Below are 27784 nucleotides of genomic sequence, written 5' to 3' on the forward strand. Positions count from 1 at the left end.
AAAAAAAAAAAAAAAAAGCCATCAAATCATGAAACTCAACATCGTTAGGCAAAATCAAGAATGGAGTAAATATGTTCCTCATGTGTCCTTCGTTCCAAGGTTGCCCTTGCAGTATTCTTTTCCCTCGTCTTCCTAACCTCTACCTACGTCGGCATTAGCCGCCAACGCGGATGTCGACCTACCCAAGGTGGGTGATGATGATGGAATTGCAGATCCGCATGCTCCTGCAAGCGCCGGCGAGGAGAATAAAATGATAATGAGGAAAATACCGTAACCACCCCCCCCCCCTTAATAAACTACGCCCGATGCAACCCCCCAGGTCATCCCACACATGCTAGGCCACCTCGAGTAAATAGCCAAGAGATGCAAAATGCAACTCGATCTCTCGGATAACACCCCGTCCCTCCTTTCTGCCTTTCTTTTCCTGTCTTTTCCTTGCCCGTCCGGACTTTGGTCCTCGATCCCACTGCCGGATCGGCCGAGACGGCTGCCATTCACATTGCCATGGACGAAGTACCGTCACGTACGTATCTATTGCATTGCATCTTGGCCAGCGATGGCCGAGGTCGCCGAACAAGAACCCCAGAAAGGGGGGGGTGTGGTAGTAAACCCCGTCTTTTTATTTTTATTTTCCCCCTCCCCTTTGTCTATTTCGTCCATTCCCACATTCCCCCCCCCCCCAAATGTCTCCTTCGCCCTCCTCACTGGCCAGGCGCTTCAACATGGCCAAGGTGTCAAGGTGTCAACTCTCCACCCCAAAGTCCAAGTCAAGTCAGTCCACTGTCTAAACTGTCCCCCACTTGCCCCCGGCAGTGCTCTTTTTGGTCGACCGACTCCAATTTCCGGCCCCCAACTCTCTCTACACCTATTTTCTCTCCATCACTGTCTCCCCTCTTCCGTTTTCCCCTCCCACTAGCGCATCCAGATGGGGGAAAATGGGCTGACCCAGCGCCAATGTGCAACGCGCAACAGGCAGCGGGCGGCGAGCGGCGGGCATATCTAGTGTAGTGTCCTCTTTCATCGCCACAACCCTCAACTGTGATACATCCACCCCGGAGCGAGCAGATCCAAATAAAGAGGGGAAAGCGATGAAAAAAAAAAATGAAAAAAGGGGATATCCTCCCCTTAAATTCAAGGCAAGAGATTATTCCTCGATTATCCTCGTAGAAGACCACCCATCCTGTAAAAGAACGCCAAGACCAAATTCGCCGGGAACCCTCGTAAAGAATAGAAATGAAGTGATGCGTCGAAATTAAAAACAAATGATGAGAAGAATGAAAAAAAAAAGTCGATATCAGGCTAAGACAAGTAGATATCCTGGTGAGATGAGAAATACGGGTTTCCTTCACATAGGAGTTCCACCGTTATCGCCTGGATTGCCGTTGTGATTCCCATCATGCCAGGGATATAGCATATTCCCGTCGTGCTCAAACAGTTGGCCCGCGGGATAAAGGCCCACAACGTCCGTCAAGCTGAACGGGGCAAAATCGTACATAGGATGATGTGAAATCGCTTGGGGATGCTGCTGCTGCTGCTCATGGTGATGGGGAAGCTGCGCGGCGGCACTACCGGCCATCATGCCCGCATGAGCATCCGATAGCGCGAGGGCCATGTCCATTTCTGTCGGAGGCGCCTCTGGCGTCACGGGCGTCACCGGTGTCGGGAGGCGGTTGTCCGGCACGACGCCGGGAGTGGGGGGGTGAGGTTGGTCATGGTGTTGGTGGTGATGAGGGTATCCTTGCTCGTACAGTGCCGGTGGTCTGTCGTAGTAGTGGATCTGGTGCATCGACGACAGACCGGGGTCCATCTCCATTGGTTCCATGCCCATCGATTCGAGGGGGATTGTGGGCATCTGTGGGCCCGTCGTCACCGTGAGGGTGTTGTTGCTGGTACTCTCGCCGGTCGATGGGCTGCCGGGGCTGAGCCGGGGCTGCCTGGATTTGCTGGTGGCGCATCCTCCCTTGCGACCCGACATGGCACGGCCGGGAATGAGCTGGTGTGGGTGCTGGGGATGGGGATGATAGGTGACGTGGTGAGAACGCGGAGGGCTGGTGCGTCCGCGCCGGGTGTGTCCAAGCTCGGTGCTGTGGTTGTGGTGCTTGGGGCGGTATCTCGTGGTGCTGTACACTCCTTCCCGGACGGCCCAGTCTGTCAGTACCCATTCGGATATGCGCTTCTCGCTGGTGGCAGTTGGAGGGTTCTCCACCGTCGAGTCGATGTTCGTCGACGTTGGCCTCTCCCTCTTCACAAACGCCTGTACAGGAGAGTCAGCGGATCGTGTCTGCAAGACGTATTCACAAGGGAGATACACTCAGAACAGGGGGCCATGATCCATCATGCTAGCATCATCACCGACCTTGTTCATGCTGAGGTTATGCCGAATGCTGTTCTGCCAGCCCTTCCCGCCTCCCTTGGCCTTGGTCGTATTGCGCTCGAACCATTCGTAAAGCTCCTGTAGTGTCATGGAGTGATCCGGGACGCTCATGAAGGCGCGGTAGATGAGTTGGGCATAAGGCTCGTCGTTCTTCTGCGCATGTCCTCGCGGACTGGACGTTGAACCGCTCGGGGAGTGGGCAGGTTCAAGTTCCGGGCTCGCCAGACTGCCTCCCAAGCCACGCCTCCTGGTATTGTGGCGTTTAACGGGCTCCCCTCCAGACGGCATGGCTGGCGAGTTGAGCTCCTTGGGGGACGTTGTGGTGGAAGAGAGCAACTCGTCTACCGCTACGGGGGACGGTTGTTCCGGAAAGCCTGGATAAAAGTCTGCATGTGGGTATCGAGGTTCCCCCATCTCCATCTCGTTGAATCCGTGGGAGGAGGTGCAGACGCGAAGGCAGTTGTCTGGATGCGGTTGCTGCATGTGGTGTTGGAGGGGGCTCCGGTCAAGAGGGGAACTCCAGACGACCTGCGTAGGCGGTACCCAACCGCGTGGTTCGAGAGGGGATGGATTATAGCCGCAGCCAGAAGACGCTCGGAGGCAGTAGTGCTCATATTCCTCAGCAGAGCCGGGAGGGGGGGAAGGAGGCCACATGCTATGGCAGGATGGCGGGTAAGGCTGTGTTGGTGCGACGGCGGTCATGGAGGCTGCTTGGCTGTGCTCCTGGCCCTGACTCTGCTGTTCGGCAAATTCGTCCGGAAGATGCTGATATTGTTGAAGGCTGGATGGGGACGTGAAGAACTCCCTCCCGTGTTCCCGTTTGACACCAACACCGCCCGTCGGGGACATTGCTTGCGTGGTGCCGGGAGACAGATTCAGGTCGCCGTACTGGACCATGCCGGGCAAGGCATCCGGCATGTGCGGATTCATGACAGCCAAGATGGTGTGGTGTGTTCGAAAAAGGTCGGTGCTAAAATAAAAGGCTCGTCCAGATTGACTGCCGTAGATCTCGGTGCAGGGCTGGCGCCGGGCGATGTAGACGGGAGACGCCGTTTCAGGTAATCTAGACTCGGGCGGATAGCTTAGACAAGGATAGCGGCGGAGGTGTCAAGAAGATGGCTAAAAAGAATAAAGAGCAAGAGCAGGAATAATAATAAGAAGAAGAAGAAGAAGAAGAATAGATGTTATCGGGCACTGGGGTTACGAGAGAACAGTGATAATGACAATGACGAGGGAAGCAGTGGGGGGGTTTGCCGTTGATCCGTGGGTCATAGATGGGTTTGCTATCAGAGAGAAGGTAGGAGAAGCAGTAAGCCAGACAGATCATAGAGGCTGCTTGATGGTTTTCCGCCAGAGATCAAATCCGCTTGCTAATAGCAACAGGTTCAGTCTAAAGGTGTCGTCGATGCCGTTGATGTGTCGTTGAATGGACGAGAGACTGTAGAGCAAAAATATGGACTGGAAAGGAGAACTTGCACAAGGGATAGGACGTGTTGATAAAACACCTGGAGGTGACTCCTGGGCCGGACTTTGGGGGCGAATCCAAGAAGAGGATGGTGTATCCATAAGGAGGAGGAAATGTACTGGGCTACAAAGATACAGCTCCTTGTTGGGGGAGGGGATGACCAGGGGGTAGGGTGAAGGTATATGGAGTACGGATACAGTATGAGAGAGTGTGAATGAGAGATCGAGAGACAGAGAGAGTGTAGGAGAGGAAACGTTCACAAGGGGTCGGCTCTTGTCCAGGGTGTACAGTAAGTTGGGGGTAGGGGGTAAAGGGTAAAGGTTGGCTGGGCCATGGAGAGAGGACCAGGGGTGTGTGGGCACGGCAACAGACAAGGGGCCGCGGCGATAGGATGGTATAAAATCCCCGCGAAACCATGTGTGCCCCGGATCCCGGTCTGGGCATGAGCATGAGCAAAGAGCATGGGCATAGGCATGGCAGGCATGGTCTTGGGCATGGGTATGATATGGTATGGTATGGTATGGTATGGGTATAGTATCTTGCCGATTCATGTTGCTTGGCCCTGGATGGTTGTCTGCGTCACGACGTGTAAGTCAAGTCAGCCTATCTGTAAGGTATTATTGTATGCGGGCGTCTGTAAATGTATGTGTGCTTGCATGCGTGCATCTGTTTCTCATATCAAATGCGTACGTTGTATGCGAGGTGGGAGTGTGTATGTTTCCCTCCCTCTCGTATGTCTTCTCACCGACATATCATCTCAAGGCTTTCCAAGGCTACATGCTATGTTATTTGATGTTATGGTACGATACGGCATGCCATGTCGAGTGGACTCAGTGGAGTACTTGCCTGGGGTAAGAGTTGAGAGGACTGAGCAAACCTCAACATGGCTCTGGGAGGGGGAGAGAGAGAGGCAGTCATGGCCTTCAATCTCTCTTACAAGCTCTTTGACTCTCCCTCTCCTTCTCTCTCCCATCACCCTCTCTCAGTCACGCTTCTAGTAGCCTGCCCCAAAGAATAAATGAGCCAGAGCGAGCAGGGGGTATGGGCACTGTGGGGAGTGCTGTAATGTTGGACAAGGCACATCGCATCTAGACCTGAGAAGAAGGGAGATTTCCCCAAGGGTGACCAAGCTCCCCCCTGTCCCCATCTCCATGCCCATGTAACCATAACAGGCGGGATCACTTCACCCGGAGCTTCCATCTGCCGCGTGAGTGAGAGATGTACTCCCGTAGTCTGTAGATACCATAACCGCTTAGCGGGGACGAAAGGACATACAGAGAGAGAGAGGGAGGGATAGAAGTCAAGAAAACAATGACAACCATGTTCTCTCACCTTCTCACCTTCTCACCTTCTCACCTTCTCACCTTCTCACCTTCTCACCTTCTCACCTTCTCACCTTCTCCCACACCTTCCGGGGCACACCCGTACGCTTGCACGCATCACTCGCCGCCGGCGCATGGTTGGTGGTAAATAGCACCCCCATCCCCATCCCCATCCCCATCCTCATCCCCTCCTCCCCGTCTACCACCACCTCCGTGCCCTGGTCTCTTCTCCCTTTGGACGAATAATACACCATGTCTTCCTTCCCTGTCACCTGCGACGCCCGTCAATCATAGCAGATCATAGTAGATCATAGAGAGTGTCTACATGTACTTCCGTAGGGAGAGGACAGCCAAGAGACTAGCAAGAATATGGTAATAGTCATCCAAAGAGGAAACCCTCCTTTCTTCTATGGCCTACAGAGTACATGGGCACATGGGCCTTCACCGATCATACAGAGAAAGGGGGGTCGATAAAGTAGGTAGGTTGGGGAGTACGGGTTCTAGGCATTCTAGGCCCGGGTGTTCCTCTTGTTTCTCTTCTTGCCGCGTATTACGTCCCCTTTTCTCAGTTGAAGACCGTAGATGTACGTTGCACACGCCTGCTGCTACCTGGTGAGCTACATGGTGAGCCACCACGGTCAGATGCCTTTGTCATCGAGGGACAACAAAGGTCTTGTCATCGGAGCGGTCGGGGGGAAAATAATCTGTCATGCCCCTGCCTGCCTGCCATGACCTTGATACAAAGCACTTGAGAGAGAGGACAAGGACAGATGCGTCTGCTCCGCGTCCGGGGGAAAAAAAGAAGAAGGAAAAGAAAGGCTTTCATCGGCTGCTTGCATGTCTGATGCTTTCGCCAACCACAAGCCAATGATCTTCCGCCAAAGCTGTTCCGTAAACAGGCGCAGCCCTACTCTGAGAAGGGAAGGGTAGGGGGCGGTGAGGTGATGCCGAGACAGGGCGGCGGGAAGATCTGCCAGGTAGGCATCGGACGACTACTGCTGAGACGAGCTGGGCGAGGTTTTAGCATGAGGTGACAAGCCACCATTATCAGGGGGAGTGGGGGGTGGGTTAAAGATGGTGAAGAGACGTAACAGATCTCTGAAGCAACTGTGACAGGAGATGGTTCGGGGTTTGGTCAGTACTTTGATAACCCAGGTATGGTCGACAGCCTAGAGGTTAGAGCAGCAATCTTCATCCCTTAAACTTTTCTTTCCTTGGGATTTTTTTTTATTTTTTTTCTATTTCTTTTTAGCGGTGATGAGACTTCGGCCGAAGTGATGGACACGGACACGGGAACGGGCACGGGCACGGGGGAAGAGACGGCTCAGCCTGCTGCACGCCACAGTCCTGCATCTGCATGGCTCTCGCGTGCCTGTGGTCGGTCATCTAGAATCCATCTATGAGTCAACAACCCCCAGCTAATGTCGGTGAGAGGACGGCCAGGTAAGCTTGCCAACATGTAATGTACGTAATATACTTGAACTTGTAAATGATATGACCAAGTTAGAATGAATGGGCCCTCGACTGGATCGAGCCACAGGCGGTCTCTCCAAGACCCGGTCTCTTTCTTTTTGTTTTGTTCCAAGGACAACTTGGTCGCCCCCTTCCCCCCCGGACGCTTGGTCTGGATCCTTGGATGAGAGAGGGGGCACAAAAACGAGAGGGAAAAAAAAAAAAAGGTTGATGACCGGGGAGGCAAGGCAGCTAGCCTCCGACCCAGGACTTGTGGTAGCACAGCATGAGCGACGACGTTACCCGCCCAATAAACAGCGGAAAAAGAGGGCATGTTGTCCGCCAAGAAGAAACGTGCACCCCAGGATCGACGGAGCGTTTGTTCGCGAGTTGCATATCCGCATCCGTACTGACTGTCACCGTTTAATCCCCTCCCATTCTTCCCCCCGGCCTCCTGACTAGGAAAAGATGCAGAACGGAGGGGGAGGGGATGAAAGAAGGGACACCGCCAGCCCGGCTCTTGAACATCATCACGTCTTGGCAGTCGAGGCAACATGTGAGACCGGGATGCACAGGCCGGCATGCCGGCATATAGACCAGGATATGAACCGGGGTCTTTCGTACAGAGCTGACCAGGGTGCTTAGAGCTCGGGCTCCACGGCCGGCGACCATTACTTTCGGTAGTAGATCTGATATGACATGTCAGTTTAGTGGATAACCTTTGACATACAACCTAGACAGTTGGGAGAACCAGGCTGAGAGGACGAAGAGGAGGAGGTGCAGCAGAGGGGTTGGGATTTTTGATCACCTACCTTTTTGAACTGGAAATGAAGCTGCAAGATTCCCTGCAGTTGGGCAATATTAGCTTTGCACACATGTAATCATAGGCCTGACGCGGGCAAGGGATAGAGTACATGGTGTACAACAGGGGAGATGAAAGAGAAGGGTAGGGGGGTAGCGACCAGGCGCGCGGTAGGGCGGCTGTCTGAGGCCTGGCCAGAGAGGAGAGGAGAGGAGAGTGTGTGTGTGTGCTGAGTGTGTGTGCTGAGTGTGTGTGCTGAGTGTGTATGTGCGTCTATCTGCATGTGCGCACGTATGATCATGAAAAGGTCGCAAGACATGGCGTCCAAGTGCATGATGCAAGGAAAGTCGAGTACATCCGCGGAGCGAACAGTGAACCCAACTCTAGCGCACCACGTACCTTGTCAAAGGAACTCCTGAACCCCCGATCCTTCTTCGCGCTGTAATCCCACTCACGATCAACAATCCGGAAAGCAATATCCTCGTACGGCGGCCCCGCGATGAAGCGGATGAGACACGTATCGTTCTCCCCCGCAGGCGCCGAGCTCTCCCCGCGCCGGCGCCCCCCCTCCCGGATGATCTTGTAGGTGGGCGCCTTGGTCTTGTCGATGAGCTCCGGGTAGAAGATGTTGAAGCGGTAGCCCTGCACCACCTTGGGCGGCGGGTTGTCGTGGTCGTAGTGCGTCTGGTTGTACTTGTTCCACTCGTACCCCATCTGCACGCGGTTGAAGTAGCGGGGCTTCCGCGGCCTGTACTTGCCCGCCCAGGCTGGTCGCGACGCCGCGGGGACGGCTTCTTCCTCGGCGAAGACCTCCTCGTTCTCGCCCGTGCCGCGGGCCGCCTCGCGCTCGTACAGGGCCTTGGTCGCGCCCGAGAAGTCGTCGTCCCCAGAGGGTGCAAAGCGCGCCGTTCCAGGGGGCGCACTCGCGCTCGCGCTCGCGCTCGCACTACTACTACTTTGGCTTTGTCCGTGTTGTTGGAGGAGAGACACGGCAGTCGGCGGCGGCTTTGTGTGGTGGGCTGCCGTCGATGCAGGAGTAGATGTGAAAGAACTCGACAGTCGTCGGTTGGCCGTGCCGCCTGTGGCTCCGTCGATCTCTTCCGGCCTAACGTCGATTCCCTGCATCTTCAACAGCGCGGCCCGGCTCTCTTTGATCTCCTCGTACACCTTCTTGACCTTGGCCTTGGCCTTCCAGCCCAACAAGCTGCGCAGGAGCTGTTCCCAGTAATCCGTATCAATGTCCTCGTCGGACCGGAGCTTGGCCTTGACCTGCCTCTCGAGGGCCTCGAGCTGCTCGTACGTCTTGGGGCTGAGGATCTTGTCGATGTCGGCGGCGACGGTGCTGACGACGCGGTCGTCGGTCCCCTGCGGTTTCAGCTTCTGCCGCCGGTCGGCGCAGAGGGATTGCAGCGCTTGCCAGTATTCTCGGTTCCGGGCGTTGGTCTCGAGGGTGTGGTACGAGGTGATGTCGGACTCGAGCTCCCGCAGCTGCGCCTCGTCGAGCGTCTGCAACACGGCCTCGGGGGAGGGGACGGAGATTCGCGCGTCGGTTTCGTCGTCGTCGAGAACGTCTCGGTCCGGGTCGACGAAGCGTAGGTTGAAGGCCAGCAAATCGATGGGCTTGGCTCGACCCTCGCGAACGCGGATGTCGGCTTTCTTCTTGGACTGCTTCAAGACGAACTTGTCCTCCTCGGCCACGAACTGAAGCGCCTGTTCATCTTGCGTCATGTACGTGCGGTTACTGCCTAGTGAGGTGGTATTCGCATCCCTCGCGTTGTTCTTTCGACGCCGACCCGAGGAAAACTGATCCGAACGCTTGGAGACGCGATTGCCGTCGTCTCTCCGTGGCGAGGTGACATCTCGAGACGGACGTTCTTGGCGGCCCGAAAGCATGGCACGGCGTCCCGGGTCCATGTTTTGTGAAGATCCGTCCACTGGCGGGCAAAAGGGTACACTTTGTGACAAATCGCTTTGGCTTTCGCTTTGGCTTTGGCTTTCGCTTTCGTTGCTGTTGTTGATGTTGAGGATCGAAACGGACTGAAGATACTGAAGTGAAGTAGAGGAACTGGCGATTGTCACGATAAGATAAAGCACCTATGATAAGATATGCCCGTCCTATTCAATACCAAGGTATCTTCACGTGGCGTATCATGTGACATAACACCGACATCGCAACCACATCTCAACTCGCCTTCAAGGAATCGTTGGTTCGGTAATGATTGCGAATTAGGGGACGGTCTCTTTTGAGTTTTCCATGGCGGTTTCTTTCTTGCCACTGCTGTTAAGCTATCTTTAAGCTCTCTCTATAACTCTTGCTCTCATAAATCCTTCCAGTCGCATCAACATCTTGTCTATAAGTGGTTCGTTATATACAGACTCGGCTCGGTCTGTCGCAAGTCTTAATCTTTCCATCCTTCACCCAGACGATTCCTAGATGACACGCAGGCAGAAGCAGAGCCGGAGCCAGTAAAGTAAATCAAATGCTTAGTATTGATCCTAGAAAAGGCAATAGCCAAATCATAGGGGGTATCAACCGACCACAGATGAATCACTCCCGTACAATACCCAATCTATCATCAACATTCATATCACCTCAGTCTCTCCTCGTCCAAGGCCCATCATATTTGCATCTCTGAACCTTTTTCTTCCAGGCCCGGTCCCAAGTAAAGATCCCTATTGGAGAAATGACTTTCGCAAATAACACCAAGTCCAATCCAATCCAGATATCAAATATGGTAAAACCTATGATGGACCCCCCATATGCCCCCAAACATGCAATGCTTTTCGAGTCAGAAACATCAGGCCTGCTTAAAAACAATAAGGAGCATCATAGACAGGATCTCCCTTATTCTTCGTCGCTCCAAGACAGTCAACATCCAAAAACTCGCCCCGAGGGCAAAGGAAAAGGAAAGGGAAAGGGAAAAGAGACCAAAAGACCTCAACCACTCTACCTCAGCCCCCGAGGTCCCTTCTCCACAATAAAGCGCACCGGCTTCCGAGCCCTTCGTCGGAAACTCAACGTCCGGCCCGGCAAGCCCATATGCGCAAAGGCCGACCTAGCCGGCCTCACCATCGGCATCGGCGGCTTCCCCATGCCCATGCCCATGCCCATGCCCATGCCCATCCCTTCGACGGTGGGTAGTTTCTGCGGCAGCAACGAGATCCCGTCGCTTCCTCGTTCGTCAAACCCCCACCGCGCAATCCCGCCACCGCGAATCCACCCTTCCAGATTCCGGCACTGGCTCACATCCGCCCACGCCAGCTTCCCGCACCCTTCCAGCAGGTTCTCCACGCCGCTGCCCGTCACGCGCACGCAGCCCCGCACCGATATCCCCTCGAGCTCATTGAGGTGCAGCGCCACCGACTGGAGACTGGCGTCCGAGACGGCGCTGCCGCAAAACGCGAGTCGGAGCTCCCGCAGCAGCGGGAGGCTGAGCGCCACCACTTCCGTGGCCGTGTCCGAGAGCGCGCAGCAGAACGAGAGGTCGAGGTGCGTGAGGTTCTTGGCCGCGCTGACCAGCGCCACGATGGCGTTGTCGGAAAGGTACGTGCAGTCGGCGAGGCAGAGGTGCGTCAGGTCCGTGAACCGAAAGGGCGCCCACGACTGGAATCCGGCGTCGGTGATCGACGTGCACCGCGTCAGCGTGAGCGATTCGATGCGCTGGGACGCATGGGCCGCGAGGTGCGCCATCGACCGGTCCGTGATATGTTTGCAGTAAGACAGGTTGAGCCGCTTCAGCTTCGGGCAGCCTATGACAGTTCCCGGCTTGGGCATGTTCGCCGCCTGTCGGGCAGACGCGGCCGCCGCTTGTTTCTGAGACGACGACGACGACGACCGCCCTTTGGCAGCCGCCGAGCTGGAGATGACCACCTGCTTGTTGTTCGGTGGCGGCGGTGGAGGCGGTTCGGGTACCACCCATCCGACCACGCGGGCGAGGAGGTTATCGCCGACCTTGCGGCAGTTGCTCCAGTCCACCTCTTCGAGACCCTTGGCCTTCTCGCTCATGTCGAGGATCTGGTTCGCCGATACGTCCCAGACCGACCGCATCCGCCAGCGCTTCACGTTGCGCCCGCACATCTCCCACAGAGCCTTGAACCCCTCGTCCGTGAGGTGAAAGCAGTTGCTGATGTCGATCGTCTCCGGTCGGTCTCCGAGGAACGGCGCGATGGCTGTCTTGATCGCTTCGTCCGTGACCCGCCGGTTGTGCTGGCTGAGGTCGACATGGACGCCGACGCCACGGTCTTTCTCGAGCAGCTTGCGCCAATGTGCCGACACGAGCCGCAATTGCATGAGCTGGGCCACGCCTAGGAGCTGGAAGACCCTAACCAACACCTGGTCCGGGAGGGCCGACAACTGCTGCAAGGAATGGGCGCGGTGAGGAAGGGTCCTTGCCCTCTTGGACGGAATCTCTTCCATGTCCAGCGGTGATTGCGGCACGGCAAACCCCCCAACAGCCATCGTGTCGAGCTGCGGATACCTCCTGTTGTTCGCCGCCGGGGAAGAGATGGTCTCGGGCTGCGGCATAGGCAGAGGCATAGGCAGAGGCATAGGCAGAGGCATAGGCATCGGCGGTGCAAGAGAGTTGCGACGACGGTTACGTATATTCTCCATGTCGACACTAAGAAAGGGGTCGGGATCTCTCGGACCCATCGTGTCCGCTCCCGCGTCCTTCGACGGGGACGCCGGCTTCGAGGGCGTAGTAAACGTCATGTGAGGTAGAGCCCTCGGCGTCGTCGGTGTTGCAGGGTCGGATTTTTTTCTCCTAGGGTCAGTCGCATCCAGGTCGTTCATGTCGACGTCCTCGTCCTCGTCCTCGTCCTGGTCCGACAAACGATAGCGTGTGCGAGCTGTCTCCTCGACTTGTGACTTGATATCCGGGGGGCATCTCCTCCACAGCTCCTCGAGCGCATCGCCGCCGATCATCAGACACTCCACCGTCGTGATGGACCGCACAGTAGCTGTCCGACCTTCCGATAATCCGAGACTTGCGACCTCCCCGAAGTATTGACCGGCCTTGAGGCGCGGGCGTACGTACGACGCACGCGACGACAGTTGTTTGGCTGTTGCTGCTGTTGCTGCTGTTGCTGCTGTTGCCTCGTCCTCGGAAGCCGGCGTCTGGCGAATTACCTCCGCCTCTCCTCGCACGATAAAAAAGATGTCGTTCCCAGGCGCACCCTGCTGGACGATGTCGGTAAAGGGGGAGTACGTCTTCGGTTGCGCGCTCAACCCCAGAAAATGGAGAATATCGGGAGGGAGGTTCGAGAAGAGCGGGAGCTCTCTCAGCGTTTTCCGCACGTTCACGAACCCGCTCCCGAGAGCGCTGCCGGCGGCAGGGTCTTCGATGGCACCGGGACTAGGCGACTTCCGCTTCTTCGAGTTGACCACCGTGCTGCTCCCCTCCTTGATGATGCCGACCTCACCGGTAGCCACCTCACCGGGTGCCGGTTCTCGCGCGCCGCTTTTCGATTCTTGCCGTTTCTTCTTGAGGATGTTGAGCCTCTCCTGCGCCTCTTGGCGGATGGCTTTCTCCATGTCGGGGAAGTTGGGCAGCTCGGCCTGGAGGTCCTCCTTTTTCAGCTGCACAAGAAGACACTTCGTCCGGGCGACGATGGAGGCCGTGCGCGGCACGTCCATCAGAACGCCGATTTCGCCGAAGAAGGAGCCGGCCTTGAGCTCGGCGTAGACGGCCTCGCCATCTCTCGAGGTGACTGCCACGACGCCACGTACCACCCAGTACATGGCTTTCGCGTCATCGCCCTCGTGGAGGACCATGTCTTGGGCCGCATGGACCTGAGGCCGTAGGTGTTTTCCAATGGCGGCGAGGAAGTCCTCCGAGGCAGACATGAAGAGGGGGAAGGAGCGGATGCGGTCGACGAGATCAAGCGGCATGTCCCGGATGGTGGAGGCGGTCAGCGGGGAGGGGCGGACAGGACGAGTCGGGTTTGTCTCGACATTGAAGGAACGTATAACGGAGATGGAGTCCGAGATCCGGCCGGGGCCCGCGTTGCCGCCATTCTGTTGGTGGGCTAGGGCCCGATAGGGGGAAGGAGACGAGGGAGAACGACTACGTCTCATGGTTTCGAGAGCGCCACGGGCTCGGTCTCACTTTTCGAGTGGGGGATTGGCAGAAAGTCCTGACCCTAGCTTGGGCCGGGCTCAAGGCTCGTTGGGTACTGCGATAAGGTGGCTGGCCTGCGCGATACTGTACTTGTGACGGTGTAGGTGATAGCAGGTAGGAGACAGGACTTGTCCTATTTTGAAGAAAGGGAGTCTTGGACGGACCCGTGCCAGGTTCAGAGTTGCCTCTCAGAACGCCCAACGGCCGGGAAAAGTAGCAGGAGCAAAGGGGCGGCAAGAATTAGTCATGCTCGCTCCCCTCCACGGGACCGGGAGAGACCACGGGGCAGGACAAAAGGCAGGGACAAAACGACTCAGGATTCCAAAAGGGGAGGCGTATTTGGGAAGTTTGATGGTTCTTCCAATGCCCTTTGTCAAGCTCCCGGCTTTTTTTACTCCTCTATCCTTTTTTTGATGGGCTTGGATGCGACGATGGATGGTCTTGGAGCAAACGGCGTGACGAGTTGGAACGTATAATCGAGGTTCGGTTGAGGCGCGGTTTCAGGACGACGGAAAGCCTGCAACGAGGGGGGGCGATTAAAGAAGTCGTCTTATGATATCGGAGCCGGATTTGGAGGTGATGGTCCTGAGAACCTGTTCGTCTTCGCGGCACTTCGCGAGCGATGCCGGCATGGAGATGATCTGGAGCCAAACCCCGGTCAGAAAGAAGCAAGACACGGACTCCCGACTGACACCCGGCCTGGGTTAGGACTAACAGGTGAGGTGCAAGCAAACAGAAATAGGGCGGGATTGGATGGGAGGATGGTGTCGATGTTAGGTTGGAGTTGGTGTTTACAAGGTCGCTGGTGGCGCTGCCGTTCCAGGCGAGTAGAAAGGTGTCGCGGTGGTTTCCGAGTTTGAGCGTAGCAATATCGTAGAGCAGGGACAGGATTGCGATTGCGTGGTAGATGATGAGAAAGGGGGTGGTCCTGAGAGAGGATCCAAGGCAAACGGTGGACGATGGACGATGGACGGTGGACGGTGGACGGTGGACGAAGTGGACAGTGGACCAGCAGAGCAGACAGAAGAGGGTATCGGAGGCACAGCGGAGGAAGAGAGGGGGGATTCCTTTGCCAGCTGCTAGTCCAGGGTAATAATCGGCGTCAGTGGCAGAGTCTGGAGGAGTTTACTGGACTCTCTGTCGCTTCGTACGTCGTTTTGTGGGGGGTGGACAGCGGTGCGATGCAGAATGAGTGCAGGAAATCGCTGCTGCAAGTAGGTAGCTGGCATAGAAGGCCAGGCCTGGCTAAGGTACCTACAGTACTACGGTACCTAGGTACCTTATTCTTAGGTCACATTCGGGACGTGGGGAATTTCTCTTTCTTTAAGGGGGGGGGGGGGGAGAAGGCAGAGAACCTGAAGAGAAGGGCGGGTGGGGGTGTCGAGCGAAGTGAAACATCCCCTGGGAAGCGGAAGAGGAGTACCTTAATTCCCAAGTACCTTAGTACTGTAGGTACCTTGGAGGGCCTGTCCGCAATGCCGTGATGATGTTCCATGATGTGGCACATGATACATGTGTCTACTTTTCCTTTTGCCGCGGTGCAGACTTTCTCGGCAAAGAAAACCGGTACCTTTCTCGTACCTGTCTTCATCCCAAACGCTAAGACACCCAGCTGACCTGTGTACCCGCAGCTAGGTAGAAACCCCACCCACCTCAGCTCCAGCAGTGGTCATCGCAACGGATATGCACGGACCACGTAACATTAGGAAACAACGCTAGAGCAAGACAGTGGAGCAGACAAGTACCTTGCTGTATCTTGTCTAAACCGTCCCGGCTATAGGTACTAGCAGGTACCTGGAGTGTCATTACCTTATGGAGAGAATATCAGAGCTTCCAGGTCCTTAGTGTACACTACCTTAGATAAAACCACAACGCCGCTTCCTCTAACGCACATGGCGAGGAGAACTTACCTACCTTAGGTTATAGCCGTGTGGATGCGTCAACCTAAGGTACCTTAATACAGGTACCTATGTACGTAGGTAGGTACCCTACGAGCAAATATGGTCATGAAAGGATGATGATAGCATCAACGGCTTTTGAAAATTGAAAATACTTGAAAATACCAGATAAGGGCGCAGCCAGAGACCAGTAGACTACCTCCAGCGGGCTTGGTTTTTTTACGAGTTCATCGTGTCCTCAGTCCCAAATAAGGACGAATATATCGTTTATAGTGCTTCGCCGTTCACCCAACAATATAATATCTTCCAGTCCCCATTCCAGAGTTCCTGTTCAAATCCGGGCAACACACTCGGATTTCACTGTATAAACTAGCTCTTACCATACCCATTAATTCCATGCTTGCCTGGCACGATTACTGGTCAGAGCCTGGACATATCGCATGTATATCATTTTGATGGAACATGCGAGGAACACGTGAAAAATGACTTTTGGAAAACCAGGTGGGGGTTTACCCAGGCCTGAGGATGCGCATGGCAACAGAATATCGATGGGATTATATGTATCCGCCGGGCCACCACTGCATGCCGCCCTGTAATACGGAGTTCGCCATCGAATTTCACTGGAAGGATGATCGAAGCACGCTAAGCGAAGAGACGAGCATGGAAAACGACTAGAAGATGCAGAAAGACGACTCATACCTGCCCTCCTAAGCATTGGCACGAAGCCACATCTGCAACCTAATCCGTCACACGTACAGATGCTCATACAAAGTACATATTATTCTGTTCACAGACATTATAAGGTAGTCAAATGGTAATTATCACAGACATCAGCCATTGACACACAGGCCTGCCGACCTTTTATGTTGGTTTTATTTTTATGTTCCGGAAAGAAAATGACCCCATTCTTATCAGCCCCCAGACCTACTCTCGTTTTACACGCATTCCGTAGATTCCCCAAAATAGGCACACCTACACCGTGAGATGCAGACTATAAAGCAGGAGCGTCCTAATTACTTACGTACTTCGTCGTGAAGTAAACATCCACGTCCTGAGTACTCCTGTCCATCTCTGACAGGGGTCGGCTCCTCTGGCTCCGCACCGGCCATACCAATCCGATCCGATCCTACGTGGCTGCGAGATGTATATTTTTGGTTTGTCTTCTTTATCTCCCCCCTTACCTATGCCTAAAAGGCGCGGCCCGTGGTAATGGTGTGCCCCTGGGCGGTATCATCCTGTATCACTTCTTGTACCCGCTAGTGGCAGCGTCACCTCTGCCACTGCGATCCGTTTTCATTTCGTCCGAGGGATGACACTTGATGAAAAGGAAAGAAACGAAGACGACGAGTAGCATGCTGAGACTGAGAATTTGGCTCCAAACCACTTCCCAGGTGTCATGTGTGAAGTGGAATAATTAGGGGCCTTACTAGGGAGTACCAGAAGCCGGGTTGGGGGGAGATGGCGGGGTTTACCTTTCGAGAAGGCTTCTAGCGCTGGTCTGTGCCATCCTTACCAGCCGAATCTTTCCTTCACCGTGGGAGAACAGTATATTAACACACAACCTGGGTCATAATTGCCTCCGATAAAGGGAGCAGAGGGACCACGAGGATAGAGGAACGTCTCTTCATCCAGATTTTCCCGGTAGCTACCTGGAACGGGCACAAGTAAACCAGCGTCGACCGATAGGACATGCGGAGAAATACCTACCTACTTCCTGCATGGGATGTATTTCATCGCATTAGAGTTGACTGCTCGCCAAAGATCTGGTCGAGGGTGCTCGGTGACTATCCCAACGCACTACCATGCTCAGTAATGTCCTGTACGGATAGTAGCTTGGTTTGAGCATCTGTATAGTGTTACTCGAATGAACATGAAGTTAATACACCAGGCATTTCCCGTTCTGCAATGAGCTTAAGTTGTCAAGGTGTGGGATACTGAGCTCTCTCCGAGAACAAGACACCACTTCGTCTGACAGCTACGTTTGGCGATCAAGTTACACTCTGTAAGTCTTCCTCTTGCTATGCTCGAGAGATTCTCCTCGCGCAGAGATCCCAGGGTCCCACGCCAACGCGCCTTCGGAATTGCAGAGTTGTACGATTTCTACAGATGCTCACGGAACACTGCCCTACCCAATTTGCCTTTCGTAGTAGTTTCCTTCGCACTTTCGTAGTGTCCTGCCGTGTGCAGTGCATGCCTTTGTTCTCGAGCTGCTATCAGAGTTTGTTTTGTCGCATGGAGGCGGAAACAAATAATACTAAACGTTTCGTCATGACAGGCGACAACGGGCAGCCTCGGAGTTAACGGATGTCCCGGGCCCGCGTTCTGGCATCAAGCATTATGTAATCATCATCTCTGACTGCGTGACCGGCTAAGAAGCTTCCACCGATTTCTGGCTGGGTCCTCCCTCACCTTATTAGCTAAGTGTCCAGAAGTGGCCAAAGCTTTTCACCTCGGAAATCGGAACGTCATACTTCCTTTGCCCTCTTCTCCTCAAACGCACGCTCAAACCTCAAAAAAAACCCTTTCCCCTTCAACCGTAACCATTTCCTTTGTCTTCAACGACAAGGCATCGTATCGCGTCCACGTCAAAATCGTCGGTATCATGTCCCTCAACATCACAGTCCGCCAAGGGCCAGCGCGCCTAGCTCAGCGCCTGCCCGAGCTGACCAAATCGCCGACTTTCCGCGCGACCGCATCCCGAGCCTTCCACCAGGCAGCCTCGGCCCCCTCGAAGCAGAGCGCGAAGCTCGCCCCAGCCTTCTTCACCGCCCGCTTGACCACCGCGAAGAGCGGATTGGCGGCCACCACGTCTCCATTTGCCCTGCGCGCCGCCTTCCGCAACGGCGCCCGTTCGTTCAACCAGCAGACCTACGCCCAGACGCAAGAGGCGAGCGGGAGCAGGCTGCGCAAGCTGGTGGTCGGGGGAGCCATTTTCGGCGGCACGCTGGTGGCCATCAACGCCGTGTTCAACCGCGAGACGAGGGAGGATGGCGGCATGCCGCCGTATGAGCGGGAATATCTCAACAGCACCTTCCTTCACACCGGCCTCGGCATCGGCATCATCGGTCTCACGGCTCGCCAGATGGTGCAGAGCGGGTTTGTGTATCGGCTTATGGTGACGAACCCCTGGGCTGTCGGTCTCGGCGGCCTGGCTCTCAGCTTTGCCACCATGATTGGTACTCGTTCGATCTCGCCTGACAAGTGAGTTTTTCTTGTCTCTGCTTTTTGTTCTTCTTCTTCTTCCTTTCTTCCCTTCTTTTCCCCCCGTTTCTCCTCAAGTCGTTTCAATGCGGGCAAGTACTAACATGCACGAAACAGCTATATCCCCAAATACGCCCTCTGGACCGCCTTCAACGCCACCCAGGCCGCCTTCGTCGCCCCCCTCCTGGCCTTCGTCCCGACCGCTCTCCTCGCCCGGGCCGGCCTGTACACGGTCGCCATGATGGGCAGCTTGTCGGTGGTCGGCGCCACCGCCAAGCAGGAGAAGTACCTCTACATCGGCGGCCCTCTGCTCGCGGGCGCTGCCATCGTCGCGGCTTCGGGTTTCGCTCCCCTGCTGATCCCCGCCACGGCTGTCCGGACTCTGGCTTTCACCGAGAGCATCTGGCTGTACGGTGGTCTCGCCGTGTTTGGCGGCTTCACCCTGTACGACGTGCAGAAGGTGCTGTACCACGCGCGCTTGGCCCAGGCTGGCGTCATGCGGAAGGACCCCGTCAATGAGAGCATCGCGCTCGAGCTGGATTTCCTCAACATCTTTGTCCGCATGGTTCAGATTCTCATGATGCAGGGTAACCGCCGGAAGTAGATGGACTGAGAGGTGATGGAGAAAGAAGGGGGGGGGGAGAGGCGATGAGAACATGATTTCAAAGGATCAATAGGTTGCTGCTAGCAGTGTTGTTTTACAGGTTGCCATAATGCAGTTTGGACATGGCAAGCTGAAGAGAGACAAATTCTCCCCTCCGGCCAACCGACAAACAGCGAAAAGGGGGCTTTTCTTGTAGATTATATTTTTATTTGTATCAGATACCTCGGCAATCCGCCACAAATTTGATCCCCCTACTTTATGATGGTAATAGAATGTGAAGGGCCAACCGAAGCCCGAACGCCGATTTTTTGTCTCTCGCGAGTGAACTCTTATTTTCGCATGTGTGAGAGTAGAAAAGAAAAAGGTAAATCAATATGGAAAACTCCAAAGGCTCGTAACAAACCAGACAACAAACCAGACACCCAACCTGACATTCCCCCCTCTCGTTAGACCTGCCACAGGCGACTCCCGACTCAAGCGGGCAATATCGACCATATCCACCTTTGCCATAATCTGGACACTTTCCACCGCACCTTATCACGTCCTCCCCGTGGTTCCAACTCCGGTCACTCAAGAGGCTTGAATGACCGTATAAAGTGGCTAGGACACTCGTACCCAGAAGGATTCTTATTCAGATACTTCTGGTGGTAGTCCTCAGCATCCCACCAGGTGCCGGCGGGAACCAGCTCGGTGGCGATCTTGCCGTCGTACCACTGCTCGTTGGCCTTGCGGGTGACTTGGCGCGCCACGCGCTCCTGTTCGTCGTCGTGCCAGTAAATGGCGCTCCGGTACTGGGGCCCCACGTCCGGGCCCTGGCGGTTGGCGGTGGTGGGGTCGTGCATGCGGTAGAAGAACTCGAGCAGCTGGGCGTAGGAGACGGTGGCCGGGTCGAAGACGACCTGGAGGGCCTCGGCGTGGCCGGTGTTGCCGTTGCAGACGGCGCGGTAGGACGGGTGCTCGATGGCGCCGCCGGTGTAGCCTACGCGGGCGTCCAGGAGGCCCTTTCCGTTGCCGAAGTGTTTGCGGTAGATGTGCTCGACGCCCCAGAAGCAGCCGGCGGCGATGGTGGCGGTTTGCGCGCCGGCGGGGAAGTCGGAGGTGGCGGGCGAGGCGAGGTGGAGGGAGGAGGTTGACGTGAACGGCCGCGCGAGGCGGGTAAGAAAGCCTGGGAAGAGGGAGGTCATTTTTTTGGAGTTTGCCTGATGCGTTGAATAAGGTAAGGTATGCTTTTCTTGTCTCCGGTACGTGATATTAAAACGGGAAACAGTGATCGAGTCGCACGGGAGAAGCTTGAGAGACATCGCGGGGCACGCACCTTTGGGAACTGACGGGATGGGTCCGTGCACCTATCACGTCACCGATGGCGACAGCTACTGGTACGTACCGTACCGAACGTCTCCATAAGGTACCCACTCCTATGTATTTGAGGCCAGATAAGGTAGTAAGCGTATATGCCTCAGACATGGGTCGATGGTACATAAGGTAGGCGTGTTCAAATACTTTTTGCCGGGCGCTGTACCTTAGCAAGACCGCCAGGTGCCCCTTTGTACTGGAGGAGGGAGGAGGGAGGCCCGGCTCGTCACTTCCCTTCACAAACAGACGAATGTCCCGACAACCTCCTGGAGCATCCCACCTGCTCACTTTCAATGGATTCGGGTGGGAAGAATCTGAAGCTCGCCCAACATGCTCCTTCTCCCCAGTGCTTTGCAAGTTGGTGGTAGTCCTTGGATTCTAACAGGTGAACGGAATCTGGTGAACGGGTAGGAGCGAGCGACTCTGCATAGGAGGTGTCGACGATATTTTCATAACATGCTTCGACAGCCCGCAGTCTCTCGCCTGGAAGACTCCCTCACTCTTCTCATCACAAACATCAGGTCAAATTCCAGTTCTTACTGTACTATCCGTATTGATCAACACGTCCCCAACGTTGTCTTCACAAGCCGTTGACCAACCGCCCATCACAACCGCTACATCCGACATTCTCAAGTCGACGTTTCAATTCCTCCGGAACAACGCCCATCGACTCAAGGCAACGATGCGTGCAGTCGTGGTATTGGCTTACCTCCAGGCCATCGTCCTCGCCTCCCCCATGTCTCGGGGTCAACAACCGAAGTCCAAGTCCAAGGGGTTCAAGCTCGTGGCCAAGGTGACCGAGCCCGAGACCGACTTTGAGCCGTCCGTCAACCGGTATTACGTTTCCGCCGCCCACGGAGGCGCAGGCCGGGGGCTCGGGGTCCTCGATGCGCAGTCCGCTCGCATCTGGTATCTGAACGGCACCACCTCGGACATCCTTGAGGGGAAGGCCAACACCATCTCGGACGGCGGAGATCCGCCTTTCCCCAGCGGATTCAGGCTTGCGGCTCCCCAAGACGAGATCTCTCCCGTCCGCGTTGATATGGGATCCGGAACCCCCGGCGTGCAACTCACCAGGCCCTCCGGCAGCTCTTACCCATACCTGACGACTCCGAGCGGCGTTGGTTCCTATATCGCATGCAACGAGGAGGTGCCATACTACGGGAAGCGCAAGTTTTCAGTGCTCAAGTACGCGGCTGCCGATGTGCCCAAAGGTTGTGCCCAGATAGACCTCATCCCGCAGTGTGCGGAACTGCCGGAGGAGGGGTCTCTCTCACGCGAGGCATTTGCACAAGAAGTTCGGTGTTACGATGATATTTCTCCACTCTTTGGGGAACGATGAGGAGTATCAGGCGAGACGCAGACGCATTCCGGCGTTGGATCTGGGCTGCGCGTGGCGTTACCGGACGGACGGCATGAACTGACCGGAAGCGCTATAGTAGTATGTAACATTGTTAACACAGCATGATGAGCAGTACCTTTATTAATCCAAACCACTGAATCCAATGATAAAAGTTGGTGTTTGAGCCAGACTTATGTTGTGCATCTTGTCTCTGCTTGGATCTCGTAGGTGTATCGTCACAGGCCCTTAGTAAAGGTCAATGGACAGTCAAAGACTAGCTGACGTAAGGTTGGTGCTCTACCTTAGGCCTAGTACACGTACACTAGGTACTTCGATGCCAAGCTTTAGGCGAGAGAGACCCCAGACAGCCTCGTAACTCCCCTGCTACACGCTAATGAACCCGCTGAAGAGGCCACCTAAGTCGACTGACAGCCCCGTGTAAGCTTTCCCTCCGAGGTGCCGCGTGTCAATAGAGTTTCCGCGAAGGGAAAGATCTGACGGAAGCAATTGGCCGCATCCCTCCCTACTTTGGCTGGTTTTCCCTCTTCTGTCCAAAAAAAAAAATAAAAAAAAAATTCCAAAGCTCCCTGGCAATGTCTGCTTGTCTGCTGTATTGCCTCAGGGGACCACCATGACCCTCTTCTGTCCATTGTTCCCTTGGCGATTAAGGTAGTTACCGACCGACGATTGTGCGTTGTATCCTGGATCTCTCCCTCCCCTTGGGTCCGGTTGTCCGGTTGGTGCCTACCTACCTACCTACCTACTACCTTACCTTCGGCATCATGGATCCACGCGCAGGAGGTATGTTCATGTTCAAACCCCTTTCGTATCGAATGGCATACGATACGAAAACCTGCTTGGCGACTGGGTTTTTTTTTTCTTTCTTTTTCTTTTTTTTTTCTTTTTTCTTTTACTGACTCCAGGCCAGACATCTCTTGGGCCACGATTCCGACTAATCTCCTGCTGGCCGAGCTCGCGAGACGGGGTGAACGGGATGGCGGCGATGACGACGCGCGACCAGAATGCGGCTCCGGTAGCCGCGGATCCTACGATACCGGCCTCCATGTTGGCGCCCTTATCCTGATCCTCACCTTGAGCACCGTCTGTACGTAACTTTTGTCCCCTTGACGTCCATTACGATCATCTGCCCATCTGCCCATCGCCTCCTGGTCGTTCCAACCCCAGCCGATAGTCGTAACTCGTATTCGCTAACGCCTCGACAGCTTGCGGTATCCCTCTCCTATCACGAGGAGGCTCCGGGGGCCATCTCCAAAAGAAGATCATTTTCTACTGCCAACACTTTGGCACCGGCGTCCTTCTCGCGACCGCCTTCGTCCACCTCCTCCCCACGGCCTTCCTCTCCTTAACCGACCCATGCCTCCCCTATTTCTTCAGCAAGGGCTTCAAGCCCATGGCCGGCCTCGTCGCCATGATCGCCGCCCTGACTGTCGTCGCCCTCGAGATGTACCTCGCCACCCGCGGCGCCGGCCACGCGCACTCTCACCACTACCATTTCTGGGACGAAGGCGAAAGCGAGGGCGAACACGAACACAAACACGAACACAATAGCCACACGGCGGCCGCAGGATACAAGGACACCGCATCGTCGGCGAACGGCCTTGGCCTGCTGTCTGGTTTGTCGGCGCAGAGGAGCAGGCATCCTCGCCCGGCTGATTTCGAGTTGGACGCTATGGATGGTGCGACGCAGGGGCTCATTTCCGGTGCGTCGCCGCTGCCGAGCAGCGAGCCGAGATTCGCCGCACCATCTCGTGTTCCGGACGGGCGGGACGGAGGACCCAGCGAGTCGTCAAATGGCGTAGACGGCGCGGACGACATGGCAAACGGCGCCGACGACGACGACGACCACGACCGAGACGAGGACTCCGACCTCGAACTGGAATTACACGAGCTCGATGCAGTGTCCATCAAGAACCGCCACGCCCATGCCCATGCCCATGCCCAGCGCCATCCTCACCAGGGGCAACACCCGTCCAGCGTGCCCGCCGCCGCCCCGCGCGTCGTCATCATCACGGCGGAGGAACAAGCCCGGCTCCTCAGACAATGCCTGATGCTGGAAGGCGGCATCCTCTTCCACAGCATCTTCATCGGCATGGCCATCTCGGTGGCGACGGGGCCGACCTTCGTGGTCTTCCTAATCGCCGTCAGCTTCCACCAGACGTTCGAGGGCCTGGCTTTGGGGAGCCGCATTGCGGCCATTCAACTGCCGCGACGATCGGCCCGGCCGTGGCTCATGGCGTTGGCCTTCGGGGCCACGACGCCGTTCGGGCAGCTCATCGGGCTCGTGGTGCATAACATGTACGATCCGATGAGCCAGACGGGGCTGCTGATGGTGGGGTTTATGAATTCCATCTCGTCGGGCCTGTTGCTGTTCGCGGGTCTCGTGCAGTTGCTGGCGGAGGATTTTTTGACGGAGAAGAGTTACAGTACTTTGGCCGGGGGCAGGAGATGGAGGGCCTACATGGCTGTCGTTGGCGGAGCTATTCTCATGGCTATTGTTGGGGGGTTTGCCTAGAACAAATGCATGCGAAGGGCAGCTCGAACGCGATTCAACCCAACCGCAGACGGCATCTTGCAAATTAAGTTACATTTTCGGCGGATTTCAACGAGTTGGCAGAAACCAAAGGCGTTTTATAGGAATCAATCACAGGAGTACGGCTGTTGGTCTCGGAGATGAAGTTCATTTATTGTACAGTAAGGTACCGACAACATGTCTTCAGAGGTCTCCAAAGACCGTCACAAAGAATCATATTTCAATTTGATCCTACGGCATCGTGAAACGCAAACATTGAATCCATCTAGAAGCGTAGGTACCTTAACATGAGTGTGTTTTATCAGGGAAGCGACAGTTCTCGTACTTCCATTGTAGCTGTCCTGCCGACTCCCATAGTACGGGGGATGTACCTTTTGGGACAGGTCTCCGGAGATGGAACGGGCCAGATGCAAGGTACAAAAGTACAAAGTACGTTGTACTTACAATGGCTCTTTTTTTTTTTTTTTTTTTTTTTTAATCAAAGCTCCCGCAAACCTTCCGACACCACTTTTGACTCACGGAAAAGCATCTTCCTCGTCGCCCACCCAACTCTCTCGACAACCCACCCCTCCCCATTACTCAATGCAATCCCACAGGTGACGAACAAACTGCCTTGTCCGACAAGACGCAGATGTAGCGGCAGCATTCTTTGCGATTTCCACATCGCCAGAGGGCACAGCAAGCTCCAATTGCCCCTCCTCCTCCTCCTCCTCCTCCCTCCCCCGCATTCTGTCACCCAAAAGATCCCTCCCTGCATACGTCTGTCTAGTAAAAGACATATTCTCCTCAGCCCTCGATTCTCGCCTCAATCCCGCCGCATCCCCGAACGCAACGCCAACAACAACGTCCAACAACAAACAAAGCACACGAGTCCCCCCTCTGACCCATCAAGATGGCCTCGGAGTCATCGTCCTCGGCGGCGCCAGCGGCGACCACTCCTGCCAGTGCCGCCGCCGCCGTGGACCCGAGCAAGTTCGACATCTTGAAGCAGGCCCTCTACGACGCATGCCGGTCCAATGGCGACGAGGACAATCTGTACAGCCAGTACGACCTCCTCGACTTGGGCATCATCCCGAACCGGGATCCGCAGATGCTGCTCAAGGTTGTCCAGAGTCTTACCAACGACAAGCTCTTGATCGCCGTGAGTGCGCAGGGTGGGCTAGCATGGCGATGGCGGCCCAGGGCTGAAGCAGACAAGTGAGTTTGTCCGTCTCTCTCTCTCTCTCCTCACCTTTTACACATCGTCGCACACCCAGACAAGCCGCTGACAAACATGGTGCTTCCACCTCTAAAGATACAAGCTCTGCACAACCGACGAACAACGCATGGTCTATGGCGCCATCGACGATGCCGGCGCCGACGGCATCTGGACCAAGACCATCCAAGGCCGCCTCGGCATCAACGACGCCGTGATGAAGACGGCCCTCAAACAGCTGCAATCCAAGAACCTCATCGCCCCCTTCAAGAGCGTCGAGCACACCAACAAAAAGATGTACATCAAGGCCTCGCTGAGGCCATCCGAACGCGCCACCGGAGGCCCCTGGTTCACCGACCAGGCCCTCGACGTCGCCTTCATCGAGGACCTGCAGCGCGTCATTTTTGATTACATCAAGCGCCAGAGCAGCTACTTCCAGAAAGGCCACTCCTCTTCCTCCTTCTCCTCCTCCTCCTCCTCCTCCTCCTCCGCCGCCCGCACCGCCGTGCCCAAGAAGGGCATCCTCAAGGGCTCCGCCGCCGCTGCTGCGGGGAAGAAGCGGACGGCCGAGCACATGAGCGGAGACCACGACACCAACAGCCACCACCACCACCACCACCACCACCACCACCGCCCTCACCACAACGCCGACGCCGCCAAGCCAACGACGCCGAAAAACACCTACCTCCCCCTCCCCGCAGGCTACAAAGAGTACCCGACAGTGCGCGACATGGCGCGCTTCATCTCCCAATCCGGCATCACCACCGAGACCATCCTAGGCGAGGAGGACGTGCAGAAGTTGATCGACGTCCTCGTCTTCGACAACCTGATCGAAGCCGTCCGCGTGGCCGGCCGCGTGGGCTACCGCGTCCGCCGCCACCCAAAGCAGAGCCTCGAGTCGTGGGCCGCGGCGCGCCCGGCCGAAGACGAGGGCGTCGCCCTTCCCGTCGTGGAACGCGGCGCGCCGGAACCGGTGACCAATGGCTTCACCGAGGCGCCGTGCGGAAGGTGTCCCGTGTTCGAGCTTTGCGAGGAGGGGGGGCCCGTGAGCGCCAGCAACTGCATATATTTCCAACGATGGTTAGGGTTGGAGGAGTAAAAAGAACAGAAGAAAAAAAGAAGAAGAAGAAAAGAAAAAGAAAAAAAAGAACAAATGTCTCATGTCATGCTGCTAAGGACAGGACAGCAGGGGAAGCGTCACGACGTATATAAAAAAACATATGGACATGATACATGATGAGCCGGGGAATTTGTTTTGCTTTGTTTTTTCTTCTTCTTCTTTGTCCACCTGCGAGATATTGCATCCGGGGAAGGTGCGGGGATATTCTACCTGTATTTGTATCGTGTATGATTTGCATGGCAACGGCGTTGGCTGGGCTGAGCTGAGCTCTGTATTAAAAACATGATCCACACTTCCTAGGGCGGAAGGAGGCGGAAAGGTGGAATTACGCTCTGGCATGAAAACCTTTAATACACGTTCCGTATGGATGAAAGCTTCGTCATCAGAAAAGCCGTGGCGTCAACCCTGCGAGGGCGTTGGCAGAATGGATCAAAAAGCGTCACAAAACAAACCACTACCAAAAGAAAAAGAAAAAGAAAAATATCACGAGACGAATGAGTGTGTTTTCATCGCGCGCTGCATAGCGACTGTGTTTTCGTCTTAACCCGGGTTAGCTATGAGCTATCCATAGAGTGTGCAGGCACAACAAGATCCACCACGACAATCCGCCCCCTAAGTTTTAACTTTTCCCGTTCCCATCCTCGCCATCTCGCGATCCGAGAAGCAGAGGAAGGAAAAACAAATTGCTAATACAAGCCCTTGATAGGGGACATTTACAGGGCACCGCTCTTGACGATAGTGGGACGCTTGCCGTAGCGGATGGTGCCGCTCTGGGAGCCGGTGGCCTCGATGGCCTTGACGATGTTCAGGGAGGCCTGGTCGGCGACCTCACCGAAGACGACGTGGCGGCCGTTCAGCCACGAGGTGACGACGGTGGTGATGAAGAACTGGGAGCCGTTGCTAAATGGAGAGTCAGTCCTGATGTCTCGCTCCACCATACCAAAATGCTGTCGCGGAATGGGGTGCGATGTTTGGGGGCCCGGGGG

At 55.6% G+C, this 27784-nt stretch overlaps 15 protein-coding genes across 15 annotated transcripts in view; 6 read left to right on the forward strand and 9 right to left on the reverse strand.

Annotated features, from left to right (window-relative positions):
* The first annotated feature begins 299 nt into the window (after positions 1 to 299).
* Positions 300 to 1002, forward strand: SODALDRAFT_130863 (hypothetical protein). Its single transcript, XM_028606700.1, has one exon. It carries the CDS (start codon positions 371 to 373, stop codon positions 914 to 916), a length of 546 nt encoding a protein of 181 aa, XP_028467286.1. The 5' UTR covers positions 300 to 370; the 3' UTR covers positions 917 to 1002.
* A 298-nt stretch (positions 1003 to 1300) lies between these two features.
* Positions 1301 to 3500, reverse strand: SODALDRAFT_130866 (hypothetical protein). The gene is made up of 2 exons (XM_028606701.1): positions 2357 to 3500; positions 1301 to 2254 (listed from the first exon to the last, which is right to left on the reverse strand). The coding sequence occupies exons 1-2, from the start codon at positions 3302 to 3304 to the stop codon at positions 1346 to 1348; spliced, it is 1857 nt and encodes a 618-aa protein (XP_028467287.1). The 5' UTR covers positions 3305 to 3500; the 3' UTR covers positions 1301 to 1345.
* Positions 3501 to 3697: 197 nt separating this feature from the next.
* SODALDRAFT_357886 (hypothetical protein) lies at positions 3698 to 4323 on the reverse strand (the record flags this gene model as incomplete). The annotated part of the gene is made up of 2 exons (XM_028614047.1): positions 3698 to 4164; positions 4254 to 4323. 2 exons carry the CDS (start codon positions 4321 to 4323, stop codon positions 3698 to 3700), a joined length of 537 nt encoding a protein of 178 aa, XP_028467288.1.
* A 230-nt stretch (positions 4324 to 4553) lies between these two features.
* On the forward strand, positions 4554 to 5407 carry SODALDRAFT_357887 (hypothetical protein; the record flags this gene model as incomplete). Its single annotated transcript, XM_028614048.1, has 4 exons — positions 4554 to 4690; positions 4780 to 4824; positions 4917 to 5046; positions 5117 to 5407. 4 exons carry the CDS (start codon positions 4554 to 4556, stop codon positions 5405 to 5407), a joined length of 603 nt encoding a protein of 200 aa, XP_028467289.1.
* Positions 5408 to 6093: 686 nt separating this feature from the next.
* Positions 6094 to 7454, reverse strand: SODALDRAFT_130927 (hypothetical protein). The gene is made up of 2 exons (XM_028606702.1): positions 6615 to 7454; positions 6094 to 6547 (listed from the first exon to the last, which is right to left on the reverse strand). The coding sequence occupies exons 1-2, from the start codon at positions 7194 to 7196 to the stop codon at positions 6410 to 6412; spliced, it is 720 nt and encodes a 239-aa protein (XP_028467290.1). The 5' UTR covers positions 7197 to 7454; the 3' UTR covers positions 6094 to 6409.
* Positions 7285 to 9329, reverse strand: SODALDRAFT_322880 (hypothetical protein; the record flags this gene model as incomplete). Its single annotated transcript, XM_028609765.1, has 3 exons — positions 7285 to 7302; positions 7426 to 7458; positions 7815 to 9329. The coding sequence occupies 3 exons, from the start codon at positions 9327 to 9329 to the stop codon at positions 7285 to 7287; spliced, it is 1566 nt and encodes a 521-aa protein (XP_028467291.1).
* Positions 9330 to 10362: 1033 nt separating this feature from the next.
* SODALDRAFT_275215 (cyclic nucleotide-binding domain-containing protein) lies at positions 10363 to 13491 on the reverse strand (the record flags this gene model as incomplete). Its single annotated transcript, XM_028607969.1, has 2 exons — positions 10363 to 12846; positions 13000 to 13491. The coding sequence occupies 2 exons, from the start codon at positions 13489 to 13491 to the stop codon at positions 10363 to 10365; spliced, it is 2976 nt and encodes a 991-aa protein (XP_028467292.1).
* A 434-nt stretch (positions 13492 to 13925) lies between these two features.
* SODALDRAFT_377445 (hypothetical protein) lies at positions 13926 to 15029 on the reverse strand (the record flags this gene model as incomplete). Its single annotated transcript, XM_028614909.1, has 6 exons — positions 13926 to 14051; positions 14128 to 14175; positions 14216 to 14610; positions 14664 to 14756; positions 14890 to 14935; positions 14991 to 15029. 6 exons carry the CDS (start codon positions 15027 to 15029, stop codon positions 13926 to 13928), a joined length of 747 nt encoding a protein of 248 aa, XP_028467293.1.
* A 158-nt stretch (positions 15030 to 15187) lies between these two features.
* On the reverse strand, positions 15188 to 17236 carry SODALDRAFT_357891 (hypothetical protein; the record flags this gene model as incomplete). The annotated part of the gene is made up of 6 exons (XM_028614049.1): positions 15188 to 15249; positions 15844 to 15951; positions 16481 to 16566; positions 16677 to 16815; positions 16992 to 17081; positions 17182 to 17236. 6 exons carry the CDS (start codon positions 17234 to 17236, stop codon positions 15188 to 15190), a joined length of 540 nt encoding a protein of 179 aa, XP_028467294.1.
* A 621-nt stretch (positions 17237 to 17857) lies between these two features.
* Positions 17858 to 19533, forward strand: SODALDRAFT_331609 (hypothetical protein). Its single transcript, XM_028611490.1, has 2 exons — positions 17858 to 18633; positions 18751 to 19533. The coding sequence occupies exons 1-2, from the start codon at positions 18035 to 18037 to the stop codon at positions 19235 to 19237; spliced, it is 1086 nt and encodes a 361-aa protein (XP_028467295.1). The 5' UTR covers positions 17858 to 18034; the 3' UTR covers positions 19238 to 19533.
* Positions 19534 to 19803: 270 nt separating this feature from the next.
* Positions 19804 to 20421, reverse strand: SODALDRAFT_322883 (peptide methionine sulfoxide reductase msrB/msrA; the record flags this gene model as incomplete). Its single annotated transcript, XM_028609766.1, has 1 exon — positions 19804 to 20421. One exon carries the CDS (start codon positions 20419 to 20421, stop codon positions 19804 to 19806), a length of 618 nt encoding a protein of 205 aa, XP_028467296.1.
* Positions 20422 to 21122: 701 nt separating this feature from the next.
* SODALDRAFT_130963 (hypothetical protein) lies at positions 21123 to 21988 on the forward strand. The gene has a single exon (XM_028606703.1). The coding sequence runs from the start codon at positions 21273 to 21275 to the stop codon at positions 21930 to 21932; it is 660 nt and encodes a 219-aa protein (XP_028467297.1). The 5' UTR covers positions 21123 to 21272; the 3' UTR covers positions 21933 to 21988.
* A 474-nt stretch (positions 21989 to 22462) lies between these two features.
* On the forward strand, positions 22463 to 24657 carry SODALDRAFT_331612 (Zinc/iron permease). The gene is made up of 3 exons (XM_028611491.1): positions 22463 to 22733; positions 22861 to 23037; positions 23156 to 24657. The coding sequence occupies exons 1-3, from the start codon at positions 22715 to 22717 to the stop codon at positions 24463 to 24465; spliced, it is 1506 nt and encodes a 501-aa protein (XP_028467298.1). The 5' UTR covers positions 22463 to 22714; the 3' UTR covers positions 24466 to 24657.
* Positions 24658 to 25309: 652 nt separating this feature from the next.
* On the forward strand, positions 25310 to 26876 carry SODALDRAFT_308846 (hypothetical protein). The gene is made up of 2 exons (XM_028609091.1): positions 25310 to 25680; positions 25778 to 26876. Exons 1-2 carry the CDS (start codon positions 25376 to 25378, stop codon positions 26775 to 26777), a joined length of 1305 nt encoding a protein of 434 aa, XP_028467299.1. The 5' UTR covers positions 25310 to 25375; the 3' UTR covers positions 26778 to 26876.
* A 635-nt stretch (positions 26877 to 27511) lies between these two features.
* Positions 27512 to 27784, reverse strand: part of SODALDRAFT_322887 (peptidyl-prolyl cis-trans isomerase) — a gene marked incomplete at both ends in the record, with an annotated part of 1170 nt that continues 897 nt past the window's right edge. Inside the window, one exon of the mRNA XM_028609767.1 lies at positions 27512 to 27698. Within this exon, the coding sequence (XP_028467300.1) occupies positions 27512 to 27698 (187 nt within the window). The remainder of the gene's footprint in view (positions 27699 to 27784) is intronic.

The sequence above is a fragment of the Sodiomyces alkalinus genome (assembly GCF_003711515.1).
Source record: "Sodiomyces alkalinus F11 unplaced genomic scaffold SODALscaffold_3, whole genome shotgun sequence".
Taxonomy (NCBI): Eukaryota; Fungi; Ascomycota; class Sordariomycetes; order Glomerellales; family Plectosphaerellaceae; genus Sodiomyces; species Sodiomyces alkalinus.